General features: G+C 43.4%; 4 protein-coding genes across 21 annotated transcripts in view; 2 read left to right on the top strand and 2 right to left on the bottom strand.

Annotated features, from left to right (window-relative positions):
* LOC142995956 (transcription factor SOX-6-like) overlaps positions 1–3,897 on the bottom strand; it is an 88,227-nt gene extending 84,330 nt beyond the window's left edge. For both annotated transcript variants that reach the window (XM_076146819.1, XM_076146820.1), the window contains exon 1: positions 2,515–3,897. The gene's annotated coding sequence lies outside the window, so the exon portion shown is untranslated. The remainder of the gene's footprint in view (positions 1–2,514) is intronic.
* A 13-nt stretch (positions 3,898–3,910) lies between these two features.
* Positions 3,911–6,108, top strand: cunh11orf58 (chromosome unknown C11orf58 homolog). Its single transcript, XM_076146826.1, has 5 exons — positions 3,911–4,045; positions 4,929–5,012; positions 5,106–5,166; positions 5,367–5,476; positions 5,575–6,108. Exons 1-5 carry the CDS (start codon positions 3,992–3,994, stop codon positions 5,791–5,793), a joined length of 528 nt encoding a protein of 175 aa, XP_076002941.1. The 5' UTR covers positions 3,911–3,991; the 3' UTR covers positions 5,794–6,108.
* Positions 6,109–8,080: 1,972 nt separating this feature from the next.
* LOC142995953 (NLR family CARD domain-containing protein 3-like) lies at positions 8,081–27,182 on the top strand. Of its 15 annotated transcripts, XM_076146802.1 has the most exons (18): positions 8,081–8,149; positions 9,119–9,198; positions 9,304–9,376; positions 9,459–9,563; positions 9,654–9,758; positions 9,846–9,950; positions 10,041–10,145; positions 10,233–10,337; positions 10,428–10,532; positions 10,617–10,721; positions 10,805–10,909; positions 11,179–11,233; positions 11,853–12,072; positions 12,165–13,965; positions 14,218–14,391; positions 14,542–14,709; positions 14,791–14,837; positions 14,965–16,369. In XM_076146802.1, the coding sequence occupies exons 2-18, from the start codon at positions 9,135–9,137 to the stop codon at positions 15,513–15,515; spliced, it is 3,993 nt and encodes a 1,330-aa protein (XP_076002917.1). In that variant the 5' UTR covers positions 8,081–8,149; positions 9,119–9,134; the 3' UTR covers positions 15,516–16,369. The 15 variants fall into 15 exon arrangements, with proteins under 15 accessions (XP_076002917.1, XP_076002918.1, XP_076002916.1 ...); XM_076146803.1 differs by lacking the exons at positions 8,081–8,149; positions 11,853–12,072; positions 12,165–13,965; ... (2 more) ...; positions 14,791–14,837; positions 14,965–16,369 and adding exons at positions 23,026–23,236; positions 23,354–25,154; positions 25,347–25,520; ... (1 more) ...; positions 25,917–25,963; positions 26,091–27,182 and having other exon boundaries at positions 8,548–9,198; XM_076146801.1 differs by lacking the exon at positions 8,081–8,149 and having other exon boundaries at positions 8,548–9,198.
* Positions 26,998–27,279, bottom strand: part of LOC142995955 (pleckstrin homology domain-containing family A member 7-like) — a 56,098-nt gene continuing 55,816 nt past the window's right edge. For all 3 annotated transcript variants that reach the window (XM_076146816.1, XM_076146817.1, XM_076146818.1), the window contains one exon: positions 26,998–27,182. The gene's annotated coding sequence lies outside the window, so the exon portion shown is untranslated. The remainder of the gene's footprint in view (positions 27,183–27,279) is intronic.

The following is a 27,279-nucleotide window of genomic DNA, read 5'->3' as shown; positions in this document are numbered from 1 at the left end:
TAATTTGGAAAACTCAGATAAAATTTTTCTTTTATAATATTTCTTTGTAAACTCTTTGCTCAACTTAATCTGAGACATAATTCAAATTTCTTCCTAAATCTGAAGAGGAGATAAATCTATTTTTGACGCAGACTGGAGGAAGTTAATGCACATTTTACGCACGCTTTAAGGAGGTCTTAGCGCATTTTACGCACGGTCTGGGGAGGTTTGAGCGCATTTTACGCACTGTTTGAAGCCGTTTAGGGCGCATTTTACGCACGGTTTCCGGCTATGATTTTCAGCGGGACCGGCGCAGAGAGCCGCGGGTCTCCGTCGCTGTGCCCGGGGGCTCATGCAGCCTGCAGCCCGGGACAATGTGCTGAGTTGGCAGCCTATATATAAGTCTGCCATTTGGACGCTCTAATGCCACTTTACCTTATGAGGGAACTTCAACCCGCAGCACCTGCTGCAAACAACATGCCATAGGAGATCAGCTTCTGCGCCCCCCGCAGCCCCCCCGGACGGATTGTTTTTCAGACAGACACTCTCACTTACAAGAAGTGTGTGTGTGTGTGTGTGTGAGTGTGTGTGTGTGTGGAGAGAGAGCGAGAGAGAGAGGGTGAGGGGGAAGAGGGGGGGGGGGGCTCTATAAATTGTTCTGCCACCATCCAAACAATTAAAGAACTTGTTGGAAAATGTGATTTACAGCGTCTAGGCCCGTCAAACCCGGAGCTGTGTGTGTGTGTGTGTGCGTGTGTTTGTGTTTGTGTGTTTGTGTAGGTGTGATTTGTTGTGCAAATAAACTGATGCGCGCAGTCTAAGCAGTGATGAAGATAATGACTAAGTTATTTTTAAAGGATCCAGAAATCTGTGAGAAAATTCAATCCAGTGACTTTTCCTTATTAGTGGTTAACAAACTTCCCTCTCTCTCTCCCTCACACACATACACACTCCTTATCTGCGGGGCGCAGCGGCTTATCTGGGAGGTGTAGAGTGTGTGGAAACACCCTGCAGCGCGTCTATCGGGCCCGTCCAGGCCGCCGCGGTGCCTTGTCCTCCGTTACCCCCTCGCCTCCCGCGGACCCTCCACATCCTCACCGTGACCTTTCATCAGGAGACCCCACGCGTGTTTTTAGGGGCTCGCCGCTGCGCTCAGACGCTGTTCACACGTTACTAAGCACATGTAGCGTAGACTTCAACAGGCGCTACATCGCTACATTAGACGCTCCATCTGGAGGCGAAATGACGAGGTGACACTTTTATCGCACAGAAACGGGACGCGGCCGCAGGGTGGACACACTGACGCCTTTCTCCCGGTGATGATGATAAAGGGGAAAACGAACTTTCAGGCTCACTTTTCAACCCCCGCTGCGCTGCGGCGACACGGTCCCGTTCGTCTCTTATTGTCTCCCGGTGGATCCGTTTAGGCGCTGAGTCTATTTTAATTTATGACTCACACATTCTTCTAGGGTCAGTTGCCATGACCCCCGAGAGAAAGAGAGAGAGAGAGAGAGAGAAAGAAAGAGAGAGAGAGAGAGAGAACTTGGACCCTAAACACACTCTCTCTTTCTCTTACTCTCTCTTCTACACGGTCTTTGTCGTTGTGTGTTTGTGTGTGTGTGAGGGTTAGGAGGGGGGGAGGCCATCGCGATGTGAAAACGAACGAAAACTCCAGACACACTTCTAAAAAAACTCTTTGATTCCAAATGTAACTTCTCCGTACATTTTTAAAGTTCTGCGTCTAAATTAAGTTTTGTTTTTTTATTTGAGTGTTGATTTGAGCCTTTAGTCCGTCTGCGTCTCTGTGAGCTCTGAACCGTTTAGTGACTCTACGGAACCGCTGACCCGCGTGTGTGTATGTGTGTGTGTGTGTGTGTGTACACTCACAATAGATTTACACAGAGTTTCTCAAACGCAGTCACTCATCAATTAACCATATCTTATTCTATTATATATTTAGCTTAAATGAGCTTGGTCCGTCTGTGATTATTGATTATCAGTTTGATTTGATTGAGCAGCTATCTGAGATTTAAATGATGGAATTTTTACAGGAACATATTTTCCTTTTTTTTTGTTGCAAACTATAAGAAATTAAGAAAAAAATAAAAGCAGTATTTAACGTGTTGTTCTGAGCGCGGCGTGTTTATGACAAAACACAGGTTTATCATAAATAAGAGAGAAGCTGAGGGAGTGATAACTAAAGCACTGATCGATGTGTGTGTGTGTGTGTGTGTGTGTGTGTGTGTGTGTGTGTGTGTGTGTGTGTGTGCGTGTGTGTGTGCGTGTGCGTGTGTGTGCGTGTGTGTGATCAGACTGCTGCTCTCTCACACATCTCAAACTTTGCCTGAGTCAAACTTCTGCTCTCTCGTGCACAGAGCTGACAGAGCGGAATCACGGGGCGCTCTGTCTGGAAGCTCTATGATGGAGATGCAGCGCGGAGGTCAGCTTGTTTGTTGTGGAGAGGAGATCAACCAAACGTGCACCCACACACACACACACACACAACAGCACCTAAAGGACGCGGGCGTCTCTTACCTGCAGTCACTTCTTGCTTTGCGTGTCACAGACTCTTCGGGGACAAACGACGAAGACTTTCGAGACGAAACAACAAACAAGAAGAACAAGTCGTGGTTGTAAGAGCCGTCAGGTCCCGTGTAACGTCACCATCGCTGGAGCGGCTCGGGACTTTGGTAACTCCTCTGGGTTCGCGCTCCGCCGGGACTCACAGGGACCAGAGAGAGAGAAAGAGATAGAGAGAGAGAGTTGGACTGCCGCTGAGCCTGAGGAGCTGCCAGGCACGGAGACGGTCAACTGTTTAGGTTTTACTCATTTAACTCCCGTCCGGCACCGAGTGGAGGTGAAGTGAGAGTGCGGGGCGGCGAGGGTGGAGAGAGGCAGAGGCAGCATAACCCCTCCTCTCTCTCTCTCTCTCTCTCTCTCTCTCTCTCTCTCTCTCTCTCTCTCTCTCTCTCTCTCTCTCTCTCTCTCTCTCTCTCTCTCTCTCAGCTGTTCTCGCACATTATAATAAACAACTTTCCGTTTAATAAAGTGCCACTACTACACTTGAAATGCAATTATTGTAATATATATCATAAATCAATTTCTTAAACATTGAAAGTGTAAAAAAAAATGTTTTACCAGTTAGCGTTGAACATGAAACGATTCATATTCATTATAAATCATAAACATTCTGGACATTTCAGGTCAGAAATACAAACTCACACGGACCGGAAACACTGTGACTCCTGTTATGGATCACATAAGAGTATTATTGCACTTATATGAATATTGACAGAATCAAAGAGAGCTCGAATTTAAAAAAATTAATCCTGAACACACACACACACACAGACACACACACACACACACGCAGCTCTTTCATTGTGAGTTTGGTTTTGTTTTTAGGACTTAGAATTGAAAGTTTCAGCATCCTGTCAGAGGCGCGAGCGCGTCTGGTCGCTCTCCAAAAACAGGAGCTCTTCCGCCATCTACCGGCCAACTGATATAACTTCAAGCGCCATACGTTTACAGCGAAGGACTTTCTTTGAAAACTACGGTATCAATAAATTGCAAGCTGTAAGCTGATTGATTGATTGATTGGTTGGTTGATTGTTGTTGTGGTGCAGTTACATGAGCCTGCATTGTATTGCGAAGTGTTTCTAATATTCTGCACATTCATGTACCTGAACCTTATCAGCTTCACAGAGGACGACTTCTATGAAGGGCGGTGTAAATATGCACTAAGCCTAAATTCTCAGTTAATATTTAACATGTATGACATCATTGCGGTCATTTGGCTTTTTGAATGTTACAGAAAAGACGCTGCTGGCATTGAGAGTGCAATTACACAATGAACCGGTACGTGGCAGTAGAGACTTAGCGTAACCTCAGCACAAACGAAGAAGACGTTGGCGACGGGAAGTGGCGACACAGGGAATTGTTGACAAAATTAGCTAACATAGCAGCTAGGTGGCATGAGATTTTAACGTTTCTCCCTAAGCTGGCATTCATTATGAGCTCTCCAGAGGACAGGCATGGGACAAAACGATCCGCATCTCCGAGCCAGGTGAGTGAAAACAGCCGAATTGGAGCCATAGGTGCGGAAAAGAAGCGGTTAGATCACGTTAGCACCGCGTTAGCATGGAGACGCTACGTGTTTATTGTAAAGCTCAGTGAGCAGAGCCACATGTGTCCATCACTCTACACACACTTCATCATCAAACAGGTCCAACGCACAACAACACCGTGTTTTCATGCTCATATTATTATTAGTTCACAGTGCTGGAGGTTTGTCCAGTTTAGGTGAAGGACTGATTTCATTCAATTCACCAATAAATCACTGAGTTAAGATTTTGGCAACACGTAACCACAAAGCTTCATAATGACTGAAACATATAAACGTGGTTAGACTGAGTCATTGTCACGTTACCATGCCAACACATGTACATGTATGTGCCACACTGATGTTGGATGTTTGAGGCCAGTATCCACATCCAACACCTGCAGAAGTGAGAATCAGCCCGGGTTTGTTTTGATCTAAAGGTGATAAGAGCATATAAAGAGTATTTAGACATCACATGGACTGGAAATATAAACAATAATCAACAACCATCCATGAAGTAAGAAGTAGATCAGAACTGATCTGGCGTATGAAAGATAAATCTACTTTATATCTGCAGATTAAATAACATAGCCATGCTCAGCAAATATTGGAACAATGAAACCAGTTTGAGCAGACTGAGTGAGTCGTCAGAAGCTGATTAGCATCTGTCAGTGCCGCATATGTTCCTAGAATCCATCTCCTCTTCCTCCCAGCTCTTTCTCACTCTCATTCAAGCTGTAAGCAGAGACCTCATCTAGTTATTATACCAAAGCTTATGCTCTTTAGTCTGTGAGATGGTTTCTGCTGGGGTTGATTGACAGGCCGTTGTGTCGTGTTGTGTTGGCAGGACGGGTCGACTCAGTGGTCATCAGCTGATCTGGGAAGCGATGAAAGGAGGCAGAAGTTTTTGCGGTTAATGGGCGCCGGAAAGGTTTGTCAATGTGAACATTGATTAAAGTTCTAAGCTGAGCCTGTGTGTGTCAGCGTTGAAGTAATGAAAGCGTCTCCATCTCTGTTCTTACAGAAGGAGCCCACCGGGCGGCTCGTCATCGGCGACCACAAGTCGACGTCTCACTTCCGCAGTGGTAAGAGTCTTTATAGTGTCAGCCTGATGTTTTCTGTGCTGTGGTAACTCCCAGTCTACTGTCCTGTGCCACGTTTGTCCTTCTGCACAGTGCCATTAACCCAGCGCCCCCCACCTCACATCCGCCGCACAGATCTATCCATGCATGGATAGGCCTGTAATGGCTGGGTGTGCCTGCTGTGACTGTTGTCTCCTCTGCAGGGCAGGAAGATAAGAAGATCAACGCCGAGCTGGAGATGCAGTACCAGCAGGGCATGGACGGGAAGCTGTCTGGCCGAAACCGCCGACACTGCGGCCTGGGGTTCAGTGAGGTGAGGGGTCAGCTTGGGCCTGCAGGGGGGGGGGGGGGAGGGAAGTTTTCTGTTCTCTTACTTGATTTGATTTCCTCTGTTCTGTTGTCGCGCCGCAGCCTGAGCCCGAGCTGCTTCCTTTACCACCAGCGGAGAGCGAGACAAAAGCAACCGAGCCAGAAAAATCCACCTGCGAAAAAGAACCCGCGGACCCAGAGGACGAAGTCAGCAGCTCCGAGTCCAAGGACGAGTCTTCAGACGAGGTCCAGGACGACTCAGACGACGGGAAAGAGGAAAGCAAACAGAGCTTTAAAGCGGCCTTCGTCAAGTCGTCGTAGAGCTTAAGGGGGAGGAGCCACCTTTTGTAACTTCAGAACACAAATTTGTACATTTAGAAGTTATTTGTGTACCTTAAGCATTTCTTTGACAGTGGATCACGTCTTCATACTGTGTAGAAATGGATTTTCTGGACAAGCCGCCATTGTTGGGCTACAAACTGACGTGCGTTTGTGAGCCAAACGGTCAGCGAGCGTTTGACCGCATTGAGACGGCCGACGGTCCAGTTTTTAGTTTGTGTAACATTGTGTTGAATGAAATTGGATCGCTTGCTAGTATGATTTGTTGATTGGAGTCCAATAAAAGGGAGAACCACACGTCTGATGTTGGCTGTGTTTATCACCAAGACAACAGACGGCAACATGCCCGTTTACAGTCTTACTGTCCTTTGAAATCTGTATTTTTTCCAGAAGTCGCCCAAATACTCTTTTGTACTTTTGACCAAAGCAGAGGAAACGGAACACAACACTGTCAATCATTGTAATGAAGTATTTTAACTTTCTTACTCCACCACTGGTTTATGTACTAACCTGTATTTACGATCCTAAACACATATTAGAGTATAAGATAGACATGGGCAAACTACGGCCCGCGGGCCATATACGGCCCGTTGGGCTTTTTAATCCGGCCCGCCGAATTATTATTATATTATTATTAAATTATTTTTTATTTTAAATAAACCTCGTTCGTTTTACATTTCCCCCGCAATGCCCGCGTTCCCCCAATAGATGGCGCACTTCAGAGACATTGACCGTATTACTCCCTTCTTCACTTTTTCGTTTTGCCCAACGAGCCCTTCTGTAAAAATGGGCGGATCAAAGAAACGAAAAGTGGACAGTAAGTGCCGATTGTTTAATACGGAGTGGACAACAAAACATTTTTTCACTTAAGTCCGGTCAAAGGCTGTATGCCTGATATGCTAAGAAACTGTCGCGGTTTTCAAAGAGTACAACATCAGCGGTCACTTTGCTACGAAGCATGCTAACTACGCTAGCAAGCAGTCAACGCAAGTAAAAAAGACGACGCAAAACAGCAAATCACTTGACGACCTGCACGGAGAATTCTGCCGTAGGTTCTCTTTTTTTGGAAAAGATTGAAAAGTCACTTCAGCTGGTGTCCTGTCCTGTCACAAGACCCTGAAACAGCGCCACAGGAGCTGCAATTGGAACTGATCGATCTTGAATCTGACTCCGTCCTAAAGGAGAAGTTTAATTCTCTTAAACGGAATGGCTTTTATGCGTCACTTAACAAAGCCACATTACTAAACCTCCGGAGGACGGCACAGAAGATGCTGTCTTTTTTTTTGGCTCGACCTACATATGTGAGCAGACATTTAGCGTCATGATCATCACCAAGCCCGTCACAGATCCAAGTTAACTGACCAACACCTCGGATCTATCCTGAGAATTGCCACAACAAAACTAACTCCAGACTTTGATGCACCGACAAAAAAGGGAGATCAACAACACTGTTCTCACTGAAACTGAACTTGAATTTCTCTACTGTTTATTAAAATAAAATGTAATTAAATTAATGCATTTGGAAAACCATTTGTACAATGAGACTTGTATGTTCATGCTTTGCTGCCTGTTAAAGGCCAAATACTTTCATATAATAGCTTTTACATGTCATTTATATTAGTTCACACAAACACTCCATCCATCCTTGACTTGCTCGGCCCCTCTGTCAAATTTTAGAACCCATTATGGCCCGCGAATCAAAAAGTTTGCCCACCCCTGGTTTAAAGGCACAAAGTGGTCACTGATATGTTCTTTGTTATTGTCATGTTATTGGCGTGTTAATGTGGATTAAGGCTCAGACTCAAATGAAAACCAGAGATGCATGAAACTGGAAAAGCTCCATATACATGAATCACCAGTGAGACAAACTCGTCCACGTGTTACTAAAGGAGCATATTTAATTAGAATGGAGAAACGTACAACATTGCTGGGGTTTGAACTGGAAAAGGCACAAATACCTCATCAGCTCTGTGGTTTGTTCTGCTGCAGCCTGAGGTCAGTGCAGGGTGAAGGGTCAGGTCACTCCAACATGTACCAAGAACCTTAGGAGGAGAGGTTTATCATTGGAAGCCTACGAGATGACAACAATAAAAATAAATACCCAGGAGTGAATCAACAACAAAATGCACACATTCACATTTTTAATACTGAGGCATTTCGCCACCCAGCACTGAGACAGCAGCTGTGTGTGATGCTCTGTGTTTTAATGTCAACAACAGCAGGGAGGGGTTATTTCCCTGAACAAGTCAAAGTGAAAGTGAAAGTTATTCAGAGCGACTGCGACACGACACAGCCCAGACTACGGGGGAACAGCGCAGAAGGAATCAGCGCAGGAGAGGTGACGTTTCACTGTTTTTATCATAACTATAACCAATATACGCTACAAATGAACGTTACGTAAACGCTTTTTGAAGCTGCCGAGTCTTTTACTGCTGCACGCGGCGCCGTTTACTTTGTTTTCCTTTGTGACGCAGATAAATTTCGCACTATCTCGTTTCTGCTTTTCCATGCGGGGCAGAAAATGGCGGTGAAAACGAAAGACTGTGAATTCATGAAAAGTTGAAATAGTGACAGACAAGAACGTAACATGTAATAATCACCATTTGAGACGCTCTCCGTTATGAAGAGCAGCGGGGGGAACAAGGAGCAGGCGGAGCTGCTCTGACATATGTCACTCTAACTTGTGTTGTTGACAAGAAGTTACTCAGGTAGATTTTTGGCTAGCCCCCGTCATTGCGAGTTGATGACGCCGTTACGTAATAACGTCTAAGGAGCGCCAACTGCAAGATTGGCAGTAGAAGTGGGCCATACCAAGTAGATACAGGGGCGCCACTGCCGATACCATCATTGAATGATTTTGTGTTATTTTTCCTTTATTCATAAGTTGTCATGATTATGATACTTAACACAGGACAAAGATTGTATAATAATAATTGTTTGTATAATACTTTTTATCAACCTACTCGTGAGGCAAAATTCATGTTCAATTCAAATTCAAGCTTAAATTGTGTAGAAAAACGTAACTTGTAGCTAGAAATGCATGTCCTAAAATGCTGGATGTAAATGTGCCTGGACATTTAACCCGAATGCAGAACAAGTCTTGAATGGTTCCTGTACCTGAAGGCATGAAGAAGTTAGAAGAGCCTGAAGTAAATGAATGTATTTGAATAGTGACAAACTGAAATCTTTCAAAGGCCCCCCCATAATTACATCATGGAAGAAGTGGCATTTGACGTGTATATGACCACTCCAGCAACCCCCCATCATTTCAATGACAATTGTAGAGTGTGTGTCTGTCTGTCCATAGATAAACAATTTGCATCATGCCGAAGGGGTCAAGAAAGAGTCGCAGATTGGATCAAGCGAACAAACCTCCACAAATGTCAGGTAGCAATGACCTCATGTTAACGTTACTTCATGCACCCCCATTAACACGCCTTTTATTCTTTAATAAAAATACTTAACAACAATGTACACAATTTTGCTCCAAAGGAAAGCAGGTCTCCAGTGTCTCTGGTGTCCCCTGCATGGATTCTTCTGAGGAGACCGAGATGGATCCTGCCTGGTAAAGTGCAGATAGAGAATTTACAGACATTTACAGCCATTTATGCCCAACATCATGTAATCATTGTTGACCACCATTTCAGCTCAGAACAGTGCAAGAGGACAGATGTGTCCACATCGTCCCGTGTGTCCATGAGTGGTCGTTCCATGCCAGATCAAGAAAACTTCAGCAAGGAAAAGCCTGACAGGTGTTTTTCTTATCCTTTTTTATGTAGCCTGTTCTGTTTGTTAGCCATGTGATTTTATTTCTTAATTGTAATTTTCTTCCCTCTTTATAGTTCAAACACTTTTGATAAACCGCGGAAGTCAGATTTGTCCCATGTGTCCATGAGTGGTCGTTCCATGCCGGATCAAGAAAATTTCAGCAAAGAAATTCCTAATAGGTGTTTTTCTTATTATTTGTATGTGGCCTGTGTTGTTTCTTATCTTCGTCACTTTATTAAAAATATTAATGTTTTCTCTCTTTAAAGTTCAATCACTTTTGACAAGCCGCGCAAGTCAGATTTGTCCCGTGTGTCCATGAGCGGTCGCTCCATGCCGGATCAAGAAAATTTCAGCAAGGAAAAGCCTGACAGGTGTTTTTCTTATCCTTTTTTATGTAGCCTGTTCTGTTTGTTAGCCATGTGATTTTATTTCTTAATTGTAATTTTCTTCCCTCTTTATAGTTCAAACACTTTTGATAAACCGCGGAAGTCAGATTTGTCCCATGTGTCCATGAGTGGTCGTTCCATGCCGGATCAAGAAAATTTCAGCAAAGAAATTCCTAATAGGTGTTTTTCTTATTATTTGTATGTGGCCTGTGTTGTTTCTTATCTTCGTCACTTTATTAAAAATATTAATGTTTTCTCTCTTTAAAGTTCAATCACTTTTGACAAGCCGCGCAAGTCAGATTTGTCCCGTGTGTCCATGAGCGGTCGCTCCATGCCGGATCAAGAAAATTTCAGCAAGGAAAAGCCTGACAGGTGTTTTTCTTATCCTTTTTTATGTAGCCTGTTGTGTTTGTTAGCCATGTGATTTTATTTCTTAATTGTAATTTTCTTCTCTCTTTATAGTTCAAACACTTTTGATAAACCGCGGAAGTCAGATTTGTCCCGTGTGTCCATGAGTGGTCGTTCCATGCCGGATCAAGAAAATTTCAGCAAAGAAATTCCTAATAGGTGTTTTTCGTATTCTTTTGTATGTGGCCTGTGTTGTTTCTTATCTTCGTCACTTTATTAAAAATATTGTTTTCTCTCTTTAAGTTCAATCACTTTTGACAAGCCACGCAAGTCAGATTTGTCCCGTGTGTCCATGAGCGGTCGCTCCATGCCGGATCAAGAAAATTTCAGCAAAGAAAAGCCTGACAGGTGTTTTTTTTATTTATGTAGCCTGTTCTATTTGTTAGCCATGTGATTTTATTTCTAAATTGTAATTTCTTCTCTCTTTATAGTTCAAACACTTTTGATAAACCGCGGAAGTCAGATTTGTCCCGTGTGTCCATGAGTGGTCGTTCCATGCCGGATCAAGAACATTTCAGCAAAGAAATTCCTAATAGGTGTTTTTCTTACTCTTTTTGTATGGATGTGAGAAGGGATCATTCCATGCAGGAGCATCCTATCTTCAACATTGTGATTATTGTCGTATTGTCAGTATCATTTTTAGATTATTCTATCGAAACGTTACAGTGACATTAAGAAGGAACTGAGCTGCTGTGTTGTTAATCATCACACAGAACTCTTAGAATGTTGCTATAATAAATAAATAAATTTCCAGATGAAATACACATTAATAAATAAAACATTTTTTTCTACAATGTGACCATAGGGACCAACATGACCGACCAGAATTACCAGTAATGGATGGAAAAGCCATATTTAAGGTGGGTAGTCTCTTTGTCATGAACTCAGATCAGATCAGCTGTAATAAATGACGTGGCGTCATGGTTGTGTTGTATTGAAGTTGGGTGAGCATTCCGTTGGCAGCAGGAAAGTCCCAACCTGATAATAGGACCTGACAGGGTGGAGTCGATCGCTTCACAACATCAACAAATACGGCGTCATGACAGTCTTGTGTCATCTGTCAATACAGATACACAATACTCAATGCAGGGGAGCTCTGTGACAGTGTTTGGGATTAATACAAAGGTGAAATATGGACGCAATGACAATAACACAACACTAGGGGCAATTTTTTCTCATTTTCAACTTGACTTGAGTCAGATATCTGTATTTTTTCTCAAGTAAGGCTTCCTAGGTCCTTAAGTCAACACTGGAGGACCATTTCCTGTCCCATCCTCCCCTCAGCTCTTGCTTCTGCCTGGGCTAAGCTAAGTGTGGCTAACCCTACTGGCTTGTGTGGCGTTCAGCTACATGCCAAGTGGGCACCTCGGTTGTTCAACCCTTGACCAACACAACACCAACCAACCATAATCTAATGATGTCCAACTGTTTTCTTGGATGTGTCTAAGCATTTCATTCACACTCCTTTCTCCATTACAGTTGATGGAAGTCAATGGCACAAAGCTGTTTTTGAGCGAGCTGAGAAGATGTGAAAAGATTCTCCTCCACAACTCAACAGCATCTTCAGAGAGTGAAAAGGAAGATGAGGGCGCGTTGGCTCCTGAACATAGAAAGGAAGCCATGGAGGGGGCGCTGAAGATCATGCTACATGTCCTGAAGGAAACAGGCAACAGCGAGTATGCAAACCTACTGGAGAATTGTAAGTACCAGTTTGCCATCTTCTGAGGCTGCAAAGTTCTAAGATTTGAACAGAGAAAAAAAGTGTGTTTCATGTCTTCTATTTGGCTTCAGGTGTTTATGGTGAGCTGGATGTCTGCCAGCGTAAACTCAGACAAAAACTGAAGAAGTTTGAATACATATATGAGGGTGCATCAAAACACTGCAACCAGACGTCTCTGAACAAAATCTACACTGAGCTCTACATCACAGAGGGAGACAGTGGAGCTGTCAACATTGAACATGAAGTCAGGCAGATTGAGGCTGCAACCAGGAGACAAGCAACAGAAGATAAACCGATTAAATGTGAAGACATCTTCAAACCCCTATTGGGACAGGACCAGTTGATCAGAACAGTGCTGACCAAAGGGATTTCTGGCATTGGCAAAACAATCTCTGTCCGTAAATTTAATCTGGATTGGGCAGAGGGAAGAGTCAACCAGGACATTCAACTCCTCATCAATCTTCCTTTTCGGGAGCTGAATCTGATGAGAGAGAGACACTACACTCTGACACAGTTTCTTCATTATTTTCTTGTGGAGGCAAAAGAATCCGGACTGTCAGATTTTGCCAAATACAAGCTGGTGATGATATTTGATGGGTTGGATGAGTGCAGACTTCCACTGGACTTTGACCACAATGAGACCTGCCAGAGTGCCTCTGAGCCAGCTTTAGTAGATGTGCTGCTGACAAACCTCATCAAGGGGAACCTGCTTCCCTCCGCACATATCTGGATAACCTCCAGGCCTGCAGCAGCAAATCGCGTGCCAGCCCGTCTGGTAGATCGTGTGACAGAGATTCGAGGATTCAATGATCCCCAGAAGGAGGAGTACTTCAGGAAAAAGATCTCTGATCAAGACGTGGCCAGTAGAGTCATCGCACATGTTAAATCCTCCAGGAGTATCCACATCATGTGTCACATACCGGTTTTCAGCTGGATATCTGCCACAGTTCTGCAGAAGATTTTGGAAGCAGAAATGGAGAGAGGGGAGGAGGCGGGCACAAGAGAGATGCCAAAGACTCTGACACAAATGTACACCCATTTTGTGAAAGTCAACACGCAGGTCAAGAAACTGAAGTATTCAGCAGAAGAAGAGGAATCTGTCATGGAGGATGAAGAAATGATCTTGAAGCTCGGACGCCTGGCCTTTGAGCAGCTGATGAAAGGAAACATGATCTTCTATGAGAGTGAACTGAATGAGTACAACCTCAACCTCACTGGTGCTGCAGTACGTTCAGGAATTTTCACCGAGGTCTCAGATAGTGACTCCAGACTCTGTCCGGAGAGGGTCTTTAGCTTCGTGCATCTCAGCATGCAGGAGTTTCTGGCTGCATTTCACGTTTTTCACACATTCACTTGCTTCAGTCAGAACTTATTGGAGCCAGAAGAAAGCTCCATGGTCCAGCCGGCCGTGAGAGATGTGACCATCCTTCTAAAGACTGCAGTAGATAAAGCCCTGCAAAGCAACAACGGACACCTGGATCTTTTCCTGCGGTTCCTCCTTGGTCTCTCACAGACATCTAATCATACCTTGTTGAAGAAAGTCCTGACCAGAATGGAGAGCAAGCAAACTAAGGAAATTGTGGAGTACATCAAGGAGAAGATCAGACAAAACCCATCTCCAGAGAGATGCATCAATCTCTTCCACTGTCTGAGTGAGCTCAACGATCTGTCCCTGGTGGAGGAGATCCAAACCTACCTGAACTCAGGTCAACTGTCAGAGACCAAACTTTCATCTTCACAGTGGTCTGCCCTGGTGTTTGTGTTGCTGACCTCCAAAGACGACTCTGCCGATTTTGACATGAGAAAATATTCAAGATCGGAGGAAGGTCTCATCAGACTGCTGCCTGTCATCAAAGAGTCCAATGTAGTCCTGTGAGTACAGTTTTGGGGGGTCAATTGATTAGTCTTTCTCTTACCCAGTGGATAAACATAGATTACAATGATTCAACTACAACCTTACAGAACTTACTGCTTTCCCTATAATTACATAAAAATGTTGACATGTCCTGTGTTCCTGGTAAGTGACTGACAAATATGTCAAATGCCTTAGCTTTCATACTTTTCCCTAAAAATCAAATCAGGTGAAAAAGATATTACCTAAATTATTTTCTTTGTCTTTTCCAGACTGAGAGAATGCAACCTCACAGGGAAAAGTTGTGAAACGCTTGCAACAATTCTCAGCTCCAGCACTTGTGGTCTGAAAGAGCTGGACCTCAGTGATAATGACCTGAAAGACTCGGGAATAGAGCTGCTGTCTGCCGCACTGGCAAGCCCAACATGTGAACTGGAGAAACTAAGGTTTGAGAGGAAGAAGGAGCAGGGTTGACAGTTTAAGTTAATGTCACCATAACCTGGGATTGGTCTCATTTTGAAATGTTTCAATTCCAATGTCCAGTCATCATAGTCGGTTGTTTTATTGTCCTTCTCTTGTTATGTTCCTCATTTCAGGCTGTCTTCCTGTGGAATCACAGAGACCGGCTGCAGCTTTCTGGCCGCAGCTCTGAGGTCAAACCCATCCCACTTAAAGCAGCTGGACCTGAGCTGTAATCACCCAGGGGACCGGGGGGCAGAACTGTTCTCTGCTTTACAGAAAGACATCCCACACCTCACTGTGAGGTAAAACTGACTGAGGTCCTGTGCACGGTTTTGTTTTTGTTCTTTCAAGTTCTTAAATAACACTTCTTTGGTTTTTCCTAGTTTGGAGAACAATGCAGAGTGCTACTTAAAATCTGCTCTGACAAAGTGTAAGTCGTTACTATGTTCCAGAATTGTTCTTTACATTAACAAATCTATTTTCTTCCTGCATCTGTTGTGGTCACTTTATGTGTGACAGTATTCAGCAGTTCTATTGTGATCTTTGTTTGTGTTCAGATGCCTGTGAGCTCACATTTGACCTGAGTTCAGCTCATTCACAGCTGGAGTTTTCTGAGGACAACAAACAGGTGACTCTAACGGAAACACATCATTCGTATCCTGACCACCCTAATAGATTCACAGACTGGGGACAAGTGCTTTGTGTAGAGGGTTTGTCTTCCAAGTGCTACTGGGAAGTAGAGTGGAGAGCACAGTGGATTGGGTTTGGAGTGGCATACAAAGGAATCACCAGGAGAGCAACCAGCAAAGACTCAGTCATGGGTCACAACGATAAATCCTGGCGTCTCCGCAACTATGATGGCAAGTACTCCGTCTGTCACAACAATGTGAGAGTAGACATACCTGCCCCCTACTTCCAGTCCAGAAGGGTCGGAGTATTTTTGGACTGGCCGGCCGGCACTCTGTCCTTCTATGCTGTGTCTCCGAAGACCATGACTCACCTGTACACTTACAACACTGAATTCTCTGAGCCGCTGTACCCAGGATTCAAGGTGGCGTCTGCAGGGGATACGTTGGCTCTTTGCAAGCCACAACACAGATGTGCATAAGACATCGACATCCCTTAGATGTGTTATATGTCCATAAGCATTTCCATTGCTAAGATAAATCTTAGATACGATCCAAACCCAACAAACAAAAAAGAATCCTTTCTCATGTAAAAAGTTGGTGAGTTGGAATTTATTTTTTCTATTGTAATTGATAATAATTAGTTTTACTGCTTTAACAGTTGTGGAAACTGTGTGATTAGTATGAATTGTGAAAAGATCCGACGTTTGCAGATGACTGTGATCTGTATTGAGAGCAGGGAGCAGGTGGAGGAAAATCTGGAGAGGTGGAGGTATGCAACTTTCTGAGATTATATACAAAGCAGAAACATACGCAAACTTGTACCCGACTGTGTATCTGTGTATCAATATATTCACTTATGTAGCGTACATATGGACGTAAGTTGACAGGACATACATTGTAGTTAACTCACGTCTGTTTTACCCTAGAGATGAGATAGTCCTGGTGAATGTTTATTTGTGTTGCTCTTTTTCTCTGTAACTGAACTGAACTTAGTCTTCAACGATTTACTCACTACACTTTTGAATAGAAGCGCTTTTATTTTGTAAGGGATGTTGCAGAAAGACAGAAAGAGAGAACTCCCATGTTATGTTGTTTGAGGAATTTAAATAATAAACCTATACTGACCAGGTTTAGTGTCAGACCATCTTCAGGTGGCAGTTTGTTACTTTTGCTCTCATGCTCTGGTTGATGGGTCATATTTGTGTTACTTCCCATGGCAGTGTGTTGCCCTGTATGCTAGAGAACCTCTGTTACCCTCACAGTACAATCACTGTCCAATCACAGATGATTCTCTGACTCTTGTTGTGCACAAATAAACCTTTATAAACTCTAACATCCCTGTCTGGTTCTTGCCTCCTAATGAATTCCCACCAAAGTATCTTTAGAAGTGCCAAACCTAAATCATCGTTATCGTTTGTGTCCAAGTTCACTTAGGACCCCCCCTGACCTTTTGGTGGGTCCTGTGCAGAAACTGTATTTGCTTGTATTTGCTGTATTTGTTATCTCACTTATTTTCCACTACACTGGCTTGTAAGGTTAGTTCAGCTTAAGATAAAACTTCATTACCTGACTTCACAATCAAAAGCAAAGAAAAGTGTTGTTGACGAAAGGATCGTCTGTAATAACAGGGAGGCTGCCAGCACGGATGTGCAGCTGTCTATCTTTCATCACTGCTTGCTCAATGTGTTTGTCTGATTCATTCACTCGCGTTTCCTTGCTGCTGTATGTGGTAATAAACTGGCAAGACTGGGCTGAACAGTCACATCGAAAGTGAAACCTAAGAAGTGGGGCAGAGACAACCCAACTGCACCGAAGAAGAGGAGCGTTAGAGAGGTGAGTGTTGTTTCATAAATTTAATCAAGAAACGCAACAGATTAATGTAAATAAGATATACTATGATACTGCTATCTGAATCTGCTGGACGGGGCGTGGAATATTCACTGTGGACGAGGCACCGTTTGGTTGTTTTCCTTTGTGACGCAGAGAAAATTTGCAAAAGATCATATCAGCTTGGTCTGAAACATGTTCAGCCTTGAATATGTTTCTCCTCTCATCCGAAAGGCTTCTGTAGTTCTGACAGACTGGTGGGGATTCCAAGGATGGCCACGTGTGAATAATAACGATCGTTGGGGTTCTCCTTTCTGCTGTAACGATGCTCATTAGAGGCTGAATGGTTGTTTAGTCTCCTGGGAAGGGATGAAACAACAGCATTGTATGTGGGTGATAATAAGTGGTGTTGTAGACCTCCCCCTCTGTTCAGAGATGGTGTCTCTACCTAGTAGATTGCATCTTTACTCCTCTTTCAAACCATCTGTCTTCCCTGTCCAGAATGTGTACATTGTTGTTCTCAAAGGAGTGTCCCTGTGTAGGTGGACTGCTGAGTCCGTCCTAAAGAGCTGGCCATGCGTTTGTTTAATGGTTGTTTGGTTTCCTCGATGTACATGTCTGTGCATTCCTCACTGCAATGGAGTGCATACAGCAGGTTGCTCTTCTTGTGGGGTCTTTTGGGTGGATCAATTTCTCTCTCAGCCTTTTGCTGGGTTTGAGAGCTACATGTATACAGTGTTTTGTTGAAAAACAGGTTAAATCTTTGGAATCCTCACCCGTCTGCCAGAACTAAAGGGAGGTGAAACGTCGTCAAGACTTAACCAGGAAGTCCAGTTGCCGAAGATGAACTTTCCTTGGATACCATGACCTGGAGGACTGAGAACCTTCACAGACAGAATGCACAAAACCTTGATCAGGAATACCTACTTCCTGGACTAACTGAGCCACCACGTACAAGAGATACTGCGATGTGCACAGGAATAGAAATATTCAAAACAAATACATACATATACTGTACATCTACTCACTCCAACGTGAGGCTCACGCTCCCTCTGTCTACAGGGATCATTTAACACAGTAATAGCTACACTACATTGCACAGAGGAGTGAACCACTAAAAGTGCATCACTGAAACCTCAGACGCATGACTCATGACGGCTTGCTGTCAATAAATTTGTCCTCTTAGCACAACGTACATGCAGTTCTTGAACATATGAGGCGAGTGTCCGTGGTGTCCCACAGGAGGAAACAGGTCCCATCAAATACACATCTCCCTCATTATTAGTCCCATCATCATCATCATCATCATCATCATCAGCGGGCCACAGGTCCGTTACCACGTGATCATTTGTGAGCCTCATGATTAAGTTATGGAAGTCATTAATCTACACAATTTTGATTCAAAAAACAGGTCTCCAGTGTCTCCAGTGGAGTTGAGGAACTTACATCTTCGCAGTTGTCTGCCCTGGTGTTTGTGTTGCTGACCTCCAAAGACGACTTGGGCGATTTTGACATGAGAAAATATTCAAGATCGGAGGAAGGTCTCATCAGACTGCTGCCTGTCATCAAAGAGTCCAAAGTAGCCTTGTAAGTACAGTTTTTATAGAACAATTGATTTGTATGTTTATCTGCCACCCAGTTTTTCTGAAGTTCTCTATAACTTTTCACATGTTCCTGGTAAGTTAATGGCAAGTATGTCCAAAATGTTTCATTTTGTGAAATTACTAACCTATGGCTTTAATGAGTACAGAAGCCACAGTGTGCCATTCCATTTGTGACAATCTAATTTGTTTCTAATTTCCTTGGCAATTGTCATCTCTGTAGGTGTTACATTTCTTTATCTCTTCCAGGCTTAGAGAATGCAACCTCATAGGGAAAAGTTGTGCAACACTTGCAACAATTCTCAGCTCCAGCCCTTGTGGTCTGAAAGAGCTGGACCTCAGTGAAAATGACCTGCAAGACTCGGGAATAGAGCTGCTGTCTGCTGGACTGGCAAGCCCAACATGTGAACTGGAAAAACTAAGGTTGGTGAAGAAGGACCATGATTTAAGTTAATGCCTTTACAACAGAACCATCATAACCTGGGATTGAGGAATCTGAAACTCCCATGTCCAGTCATGACAGTTGGTGTATCGCATTCTGGGATCTACATTTCATTTGTTTTATTCTCCTACTCTTGTTCTGTTCCTGATTTCAGTCTGTCATTCTGTGGAATCACAGAGACCGGCTGCAGCTTTCTGGCCGCAGCTCTGAGGTCAAACCCATCCCACTTAAAGCAGCTGGACCTGAGCTGTAATCACCCAGGGGACCGGGGGGCAGAACTGCTCTCTGCTTTACAGACAGACATCCCACACCTCACTCTGAGGTAATACTGACAGAGGTCCTGTGAAGGGTCTTGTTTTTGTTCTTTCAAGTTTTGAAATAACAGTTCTTTGGTTTTTCCTAGTTTGGAGGACAATGCAGAGTGCTACTTAAAATCTGCTCTGACAAAGTGTAAGTCTTTACTATGTTCCAGAATTGTTCTTTACATTAACAAATCTATTTTCCATGAATGATTCTGTTGTCTATACGGTCACTTTGTATTTTGGACAGTTTAAGCATTTCTATTGTGATCTCTGTTTGTGTTCAGATGCCTGTGAGCTCACATTCGACCTGAGTTCAGCTCATTCACAGCTGGAGTTTTCTGAGGACAACCAACGGGTGACACGAACGGAAACACATCAGTCGTATCCCGACAGCCCTGAGAGATTCACAGACTGGGGACAAGTGCTTTGTGAAGAGGGTTTGTCTTCCAAGTGCTACTGGGAAGTAGAGTGGACAGGTGAGTGGATGGGGTTAGGAGTATCATACAAAGGAATTAGCAGGAAAGCAAACGGTTACGAGTCCATCCTTGGATACAACGAAAAATCCTGGAGTCTTCGCTACTATGAGGGCAAGTACTCCGTCTGTCACAGAAAGATAAGAGAAGACATATCTGTCCCCTACTTCCAGTCCAGAAGGGTCGGAGTATTTTTGGACTGGCCGGCTGGCATTCTGTCCCTCTATGCTGTGTCTCCAAACACCATGACTCACCTGTACACTTACAACGCTGAATTCTCTGAGCCGCTGTACCCAGGATTTAGACTGGCATCTGCAGGGAATACGTTAGCTCTGTGCAAGCCACAACACAGATGCACATAAGACATCGACATTGAATCAAAGTGGAAAAGCTAGACCAGTCCCAGTGTGCATGTGTGCATACGTACCGGTTCCCTATGTCTACAAGCATTTCAATCTTATTTACAATCCAAGGCAAACAAACACAACAGAGTCCATTGTAATGTAAAAACTTGGTGATATGGAATTTATTTATCTCTGTTGTCATTGAATAATTATTTTTACCTTGAATACTTCAAAACAATGTGTACCCATTTTTTCCCTGAAGATCACAGATGATTATCTGACTCTTGTCATGCACAAATAAACTCCTGCAATATAAAGGATCCCTGTCTGGTTCTTGCCTCCTAATAAATTCACACCAAAGCAAATCTTTAGAAGTGCTAAACCTAAATCATCATTATTGTTTGTTTCCCAGTTCACTCAGGACCTCCCCTGACCTTTTGGGGGGTCCTGTGCAGAAACTGTATTTGAGTCCCCCCCCTTATCTAACCTCTAACTAGTTCAGCTGAAGATAACACTTTGTTATAGTGTTATCTAACTTCACTGTCAAAAGTGAAGGAAAGTGTTGCTGATAGAAGATCTTCTGTAACACCAGGCCGCCACTCAACCAGCACTGAGACATGCAGCTGTCTGTCTGCCATCACTGCAGGCTCAATGTATTTGACTTATGATGAGGGAACACGTTTGGTGAGAATTGTGCTCATGTTTTCTTGTTGCTGTATCATAAACTGGGTCTTTATATTAAACTTAGACTTAGACTTCCTTTTATTGCTTATTTCAGACATGACACAAAATAGTGGAGAAGATACAGGGAACAAATATATTGTGTTTATAATCCCAGATAACCATAAATCAAAGTTGTCTTAGAACTTAAATAAGGTTTCCTGTTTGTTTCAGCATAATAAACATAACACACATGTGCCAATACAACAGAAATAATGAAGCATACACAGTAAACATCTGCGTCCAACCAAGGCTGTCACGCAAACAGCTTTGAATCATATACGTAAATATATCAATATTTATCTAAAAGAGGGCGAGGAAACATTCCTGACCGAACAGTCAGAACGAAAGTGAAACCTAAGAAGTGAATTAGAGACGACACGGAGGAAAAGGCGCGCAAAAGAGGTGACGTGTGCCGTTATTTTACCATACTTGTACTAAAGAAAAGCAACAGATGATAATGATGTGATGATTATGTGATGATGAATGTATTTGAAGCTGCTCGGGCGGGGAGTGGATCATTTTCTGTGGACGTGGCGCCGTTTGGTAATTTTCCTTTGTGACGCAGAAAAAATTCACCATAGATTCTGGTCTGAAACGTGTTTCAACAAGCGAAGCAGAAAATGTCTGTAAAAAGAGGCTGTTTGTCCGGATCATTGTAACAATCACAGTTAGGAAAACACAAAAAAAATGTGCACTGAAACTCGATCTAGAAATCCGTTAACTCGACGTAAGCAGCGCGTCCAGCAGAGTCTCCACGCACACGGAGAACTGCCATGTGCGCAGGAATAGAAATATTAAAAACAAATACAGAACTTATTCATCAACGTTCGTTACCGCCTGATCATTTGTGAGCCTCGTGATTAAGTTATGGAAGTCTTAATCTACACAATTTTGATTCAAAAAGCAGGTCTCCAGTGTCTCCAGTGTCTCCAAGACGGATCTTACTGAGGAGACTGAGATGGATCCGTACTGGTAAAGTGCAGTTTGAGAATTCAGACACTAACAGTTATTTATTTCCAACATCCTGTGATCATTTCCCCCCCACCCTTTCAGCACAGGACAGTGTGAGAAGACAAGCACATCCACTTTGTCCTGCATGTCCCAGAGAAGTGATCGATCCATGCCTGATGTTCCTAACTTCAACGTAGCAGACATGTAATTATTGTCTTCAGTATTATTTTAAGATTATTCTATCCAAACTTTACAGTGAAATTAACGAGGAGCTGAGTTGATGTGTTGTTACTCATCACACAGAACTCTCAAATAGGGAATCTGATAGTTTCCAATTCAAATACACATATTATGATACATTTATCTACAATATGACCATAGGGACCAACATGACAATCCAGAACTAACAGGAATGGATGGAAACGCCTTATTTAAGGTGGGTAACAGTTTTTCATGAACTTAGACCACATCGGCTGTAATAATTGTCGTGACCGAATTTGTCAGATTGATTTCAGTTTGTCTTCCATACACAAGAAAGTTAGACACAGCGTTCCTCAAAGTTCAGTGCTCGGACTAAAACTATTCACCTCATATCGCCTTCATTTAGGGAAAAATTATTCGGAAACACTAACTTTTCACTGCTATGCTGATGACTTCCAACTTTACCTGCCGAATGAAGCCAGAGGAGTCCAGTCAATTATATAAACTCCATGCATGCCATAAGGGCGTAAAGACCTGGATGTTCTGTCATTTTCTCCCACTTAAATTAGACAAAACTGAGGTTATTGTGCTTGTTCCCTAAACACCTTAGATACACATTATCTAATGAAATAGTCATCATGGATGACACTGCCTTGGCCTCCAGCGCCAAACTAGCATTTAAGTCCAGCATATAACAAATTTCAAGGACTGCATTCTTTCACTGACATAACTTTGCTATTCTAGTTATCAAGCTCCTCTCTTGTGGAACCAACTCCCAGATTGGGTCCAGGAGGTAGACACCCTCTCTACGTTTAAGAGTAGTCTTAAAACACTCCTTTTTGATAAAGCTTATAGTTAGGGCCTGACTTGCTTGCCTTGGACCAGCCCCTAGTTATTCTGCTATAGGCCTGAGACTTCCCATGATGCACTGAGCTGCTCTCTCCTCCTCCCCTCTCTATCTGCATATCCACATCATTCCCTTACCATTTTACTAACTTTTTATCTTCCCTGGAGTTTTCTGCGCTCTCTCGTTCAACCATAGTACACAAGAACATAATCTAATGATGTCCAACTGTTGAATGTGTCTGCGTAAGCATTTCTTTCACACTCTTTTCTCCATAACAGATGGTGGAAGTCCATGGCACAAAGCTGTTTTTGAGCGAGCTGAGAAGATGTGAAAAGATTCTCTTCTCAGAATCTTCAGAGAGTGAAAAGGAAGATGAGGGCGCGTTGGGTCCTGAACATAGAAAGGAAGCCAAGGAGGGGGCGCTGAAGATCATTGTACATGTGCTGAAGGAAAACGGCCACAGCGAGTATGCAAACCTACTGGAGAATCGTAAGTACCTAGAGGAATGTGAAATATGAAAAATGGGTTCTTGTCATAAGCAATCAAAGAATTCTGAAGGTAAACAGAGAGAATTGTGTTTATTTCATGTCTTCTGTTTGGCTTCAGGTGTTTATGGTGAGCTGGCTGTCTGCCAGCGTAAACTCAGACAAAAACTGAAGAAGTTCGAATTTATATTGGAGGGAGTATCAAAACACTGCAACCAGACGTCTCTGAACAAAATCTACACTGAGCTCTACATCACAGAGGGAGACAGTGGAGCTGTCAACATTGAACATGAAGTCAGGCAGATTGAGGCTGCAACCAGGAGACAAGCAACAGAAGATAAACCCATTAAATGTGAAGACATCTTCAAACCCCTTTTGGGACAGGACCAGTTGATCAGAACAGTGCTGACCAAAGGGATTTCTGGCATTGGCAAAACAATCTCTGTCCACAAATTTAATCTGGATTGGGCAGAGGGAAGAGTCAACCAGGACACTCAACTCCTAATCAATCTTCCTTTTCGGGAGCTGAATCTGATGAGAGAGAGACGCTACACTCTGACACAGTTTCTTCATCATTTTCTTGTGGAGGCAAAAGAATCCGGACTGTCAGATTTTGCCAAATACAAGCTGGTGATGATATTTGATGGGTTGGATGAGTGCAGACTTCCACTGGACTTTGACCACAATGAGACCTGCCAGAGTGCCTCTGAGCCAGCTTTAGTAGATGTGCTGCTGACAAACCTCATCAAGGGGAACCTGCTTCCCTCCGCACATATCTGGATAACCTCCAGGCCTGCAGCAGCAAATCGCGTGCCAGCCCGTCTTGTAGATCGTGTGACAGAGATTCGAGGATTCAATGATCCCCAGAAGGAGGAGTACTTCAGGAAAAAGATCTCTGATCAAGACGTGGCCAACAGAGTCATCGCACATGTTAAATCCTCCCGAAGTATCCACATCATGTGTCACATACCGGTTTTCAGCTGGATATCTGCCACAGTTCTGCAGAAGATTTTGGAAGCAGAAATGGAGAGAGGGGAGGAGGCGGGCACAAGAGAGATGCCAAAGACTCTGACACAAATGTACACCCATTTTGTGAAAGTCAACACGCAGGTCAAGAAACTGAAGTATTCAGAAGAAGAAGAGGAATCTGTCATGGAGGATGAAGAAATGATCTTGAAGCTCGGACGCCTGGCCTTTGAGCAGCTGATGAAAGGCAACATGATCTTCTATGAGAGTGAACTGAACGAGTACAACCTCAACCTCACTGGTGCTGCAGTACGTTCAGGAATTTTCACCGAGGTCTCAGCTAGTGACTCCAGACTCTGTCCGGAGAGGGTCTTTAGCTTCGTGCATCTCAGCATGCAGGAGTTTCTGGCTGCATTTCACGTTTTTCACACATTCACTTGCTTCAGTCAGAACTTATTGGAGCCAGAAGAAAGCCCCATGGTCCAGCCGGCCGTGAGAGATGTGACCATCCTTCTAAAGACTGCAGTAGATAAAGCCCTGCAAAGCAACAACGGACACCTGGATCTTTTCCTGCGGTTCCTCCTTGGTCTCTCACAGACATCTAATCATACCTTGTTGAAGAAAGTCCTGACCAAAATGGAGAGCAAGCAAACTAAGGAAATTGTGGAGTACATCAAGGAGAAGGTCAGACAAAACCCATCTCCAGAGAGATGCATCAATCTCTTCCACTGTCTGAGTGAGCTCAACGATCTGTCCCTGGTGGAGGAGATCCAAACCTACCTGAACTCAGGTCAACTGTCAGAGACCAAACTTTCATCTTCACAGTGGTCTGCCCTGGTGTTTGTGTTGCTGACCTCCAAAGACGACTCTGCCGATTTTGACATAAGAAAATATTCAAGATCGGAGGAAGGTCTCATCAGACTGCTGCCTGTCATCAAAGAGTCCAATGTAGTCCTGTGAGTACAGTTTTGATAGAACAATCGATTTGTCTTTCTGTAACCCAGTGGATAAACATAGATTACATGATCCAACTACAACCTTACAGAACTTAATTTTCTCCCTAAAATTACATAAAAAAATGTGTTTCTGTAAAGTGATTGACAAGTATCGTTAAGTCTTTTATGTCAACTTTTCTTTGTCTTTTCCAGACTGAGAGAATGCAACCTCACAGGGAAAAGTTGTGAAACGCTTGCAACAATTCTCAGCTCCAGCACTTGTGGTCTGAAAGAGCTGGACCTCAGTGATAATGACCTGAAAGACTCGGGAATAGAGCTGCTGTCTGCTGCACTGGCAAGCCCAACATGTGAACTGGAGAAACTAAGGTTTGACAGGATGGAGCAGGATTGACAGTTTAAGTTATTGTCACCATAACCTGGGATTGGTCTCATTTTGAAATGTTTCAATTCCAATGTCCAGTCATCATAGTCGGTTGTTTTATTGTCCTTCTCTTGTTATGTTCCTCATTTCAGGCTGTCTTCCTGTGGAATCACAGAGACCGGCTGCAGCTTTCTGGCCGCAGCTCTGAGGTCAAACCCATCCCACTTAAAGCAGCTGGACCTGAGCTGTAATCACCCAGGGGACCGGGGGGCAGAACTGTTCTCTGCTTTACAGAAAGACATCCCACACCTCACTGTGAGGTAAAACTGACTGAGGTCCTGTGCACAGTTTTGTTTTTGTTCTTTCAAGTTTTTAAATAACACTTCTTTGGTTTTTCCTAGTTTGGAGAACAATGCAGAGTGCTACTTAAAATCTGCTCTGACAAAGTGTAAGTCTTTACTATGTTCCAGAATTGTTCTTTACATTTACAAATCTATTTTCTTCCTGCATCTGTGGTGGTCACTTTATGTGTGACAGTATTCAGCAGTTCTATTGTGATCTTTGTTTGTGTTCAGATGCCTGTGAGCTCACATTCAACCTGAGTTCAGCTCATTCACAGCTGGAGTTTTCTAAGGACAACAAACAGGTGACTCTAACGGAAACACATCATTCGTATCCTGACAGCCCTGAGAGATTTTTAAATGTTGGACAAGTGCTTTGTGAAGAGGCTTTGTCCTCCAAGTGCTACTGGGAAGTAGAGTGGACAGCACAGTGTGTTGGGTTTGGAGTGGTGTACAAAGGAATCACCAGGGGAGCAATCGGCAAGAAGACCATCTTCGGACACAATGATCAATCCTGGCGTCTCCGCTACTATGATGGCAAGTATGCCTTCAGTCACAACAATGTGAGACAATACATACCTGCCCCCTACTTCCAGTCCAGAAGGGCCGGCGTATTTTTGGACTGGCCGGCCGGCATTCTGTCCTTCTATGCTGTGTCTCAGGACACCATGACTCACCTGTACACTTACCACACTGAATTCTCTGAGCCGCTGTACCCAGGATTTAGACTGGAGTACACCAAAAATACGTTGGCTCTGTGCAAGCCACAACACAGATGGGAGTAAAACACCACCATCAAAAGAAAGTAGAAAAGCTCAGACAAATCTCGGGTTTTGTTGAGATGAGCTAAATCTTATTTAAGAACAAACAAACATGAAGAATCCTTTGTAATGTGCAAGTTGGTGATGTAGACTGAATCTGTGAATCTCTAACAAAAGGTTTGCAAACATTTTCTTGCAGCTTTCTGGGATCATATATACGAAGCAGAAACGTATGCAAACTTGTAACTGACTCTGTATCTGTGTGACAATAGATTCACCCATATAGTATCACAGTAGTACCGCACAATTATGAATGTACTTTGACAGGACACACGTTTCCAGTATATTACTTTTTTTTACTATTTACTATTATTCACAAGCTACTTTTTCACAAGCTACTTTTATATTATTGGTCTGCCTTTGCACTTTCAAGCTGTACGTTATAAGACATTGTTGTGTTATTCAGAGCAGAAGCCAAAAAGGTGTTGACGACGTTAAATGGTGCTTTGCTCCCAAGTAGCATTGTCTTAAGTCAAGTGTAAGCTCAAATAAAATAGAATAAACACTATGAAAGTGGCCTTCTCTAGACCGTTAAACCTTCAGGTGAGATAATGTGTATTTATACCACAACGACTCCAGGATCCTACATGTTGTTACTAGTC

The sequence above is a fragment of the Genypterus blacodes genome, unplaced genomic scaffold, assembly GCF_046128005.1.
Source record: "Genypterus blacodes isolate CSIRO-AG114 ecotype Tasmania unplaced genomic scaffold, CSIRO-AGI_Gbla_v1 ptg000034l_1, whole genome shotgun sequence".
Classification (NCBI taxonomy): Eukaryota; Metazoa; Chordata; class Actinopteri; order Ophidiiformes; family Ophidiidae; genus Genypterus; species Genypterus blacodes.
The sequence above is the reverse complement of the archived record's forward strand: the minus strand, read 5'-3'. Positions and strand labels throughout refer to the sequence as shown.

Coding starts and splice junctions, on each gene's coding strand:
- cunh11orf58 (XM_076146826.1), top strand. CDS start 3,992: ATGAGCTCTCCAGAGGACAGGCATGGGACAAAACGATCCGCATCTCCG. Junction 5,167..5,366: donor GACGTCTCACTTCCGCAGTG/GTAAGAGTCTTT, acceptor TCTCCTCTGCAG/GGCAGGAAGATAAGAAGATC. Junction 5,477..5,574: donor GCGGCCTGGGGTTCAGTGAG/GTGAGGGGTCAG, acceptor GTCGCGCCGCAG/CCTGAGCCCGAGCTGCTTCC.
- LOC142995953 (XM_076146802.1), top strand. CDS start 9,135: ATGCCGAAGGGGTCAAGAAAGAGTCGCAGATTGGATCAAGCGAACAAA. Junction 9,759..9,845: donor AGCAAAGAAATTCCTAATAG/GTGTTTTTCTTA, acceptor CTCTCTTTAAAG/TTCAATCACTTTTGACAAGC. Junction 12,073..12,164: donor TGCAAACCTACTGGAGAATT/GTAAGTACCAGT, acceptor ATTTGGCTTCAG/GTGTTTATGGTGAGCTGGAT.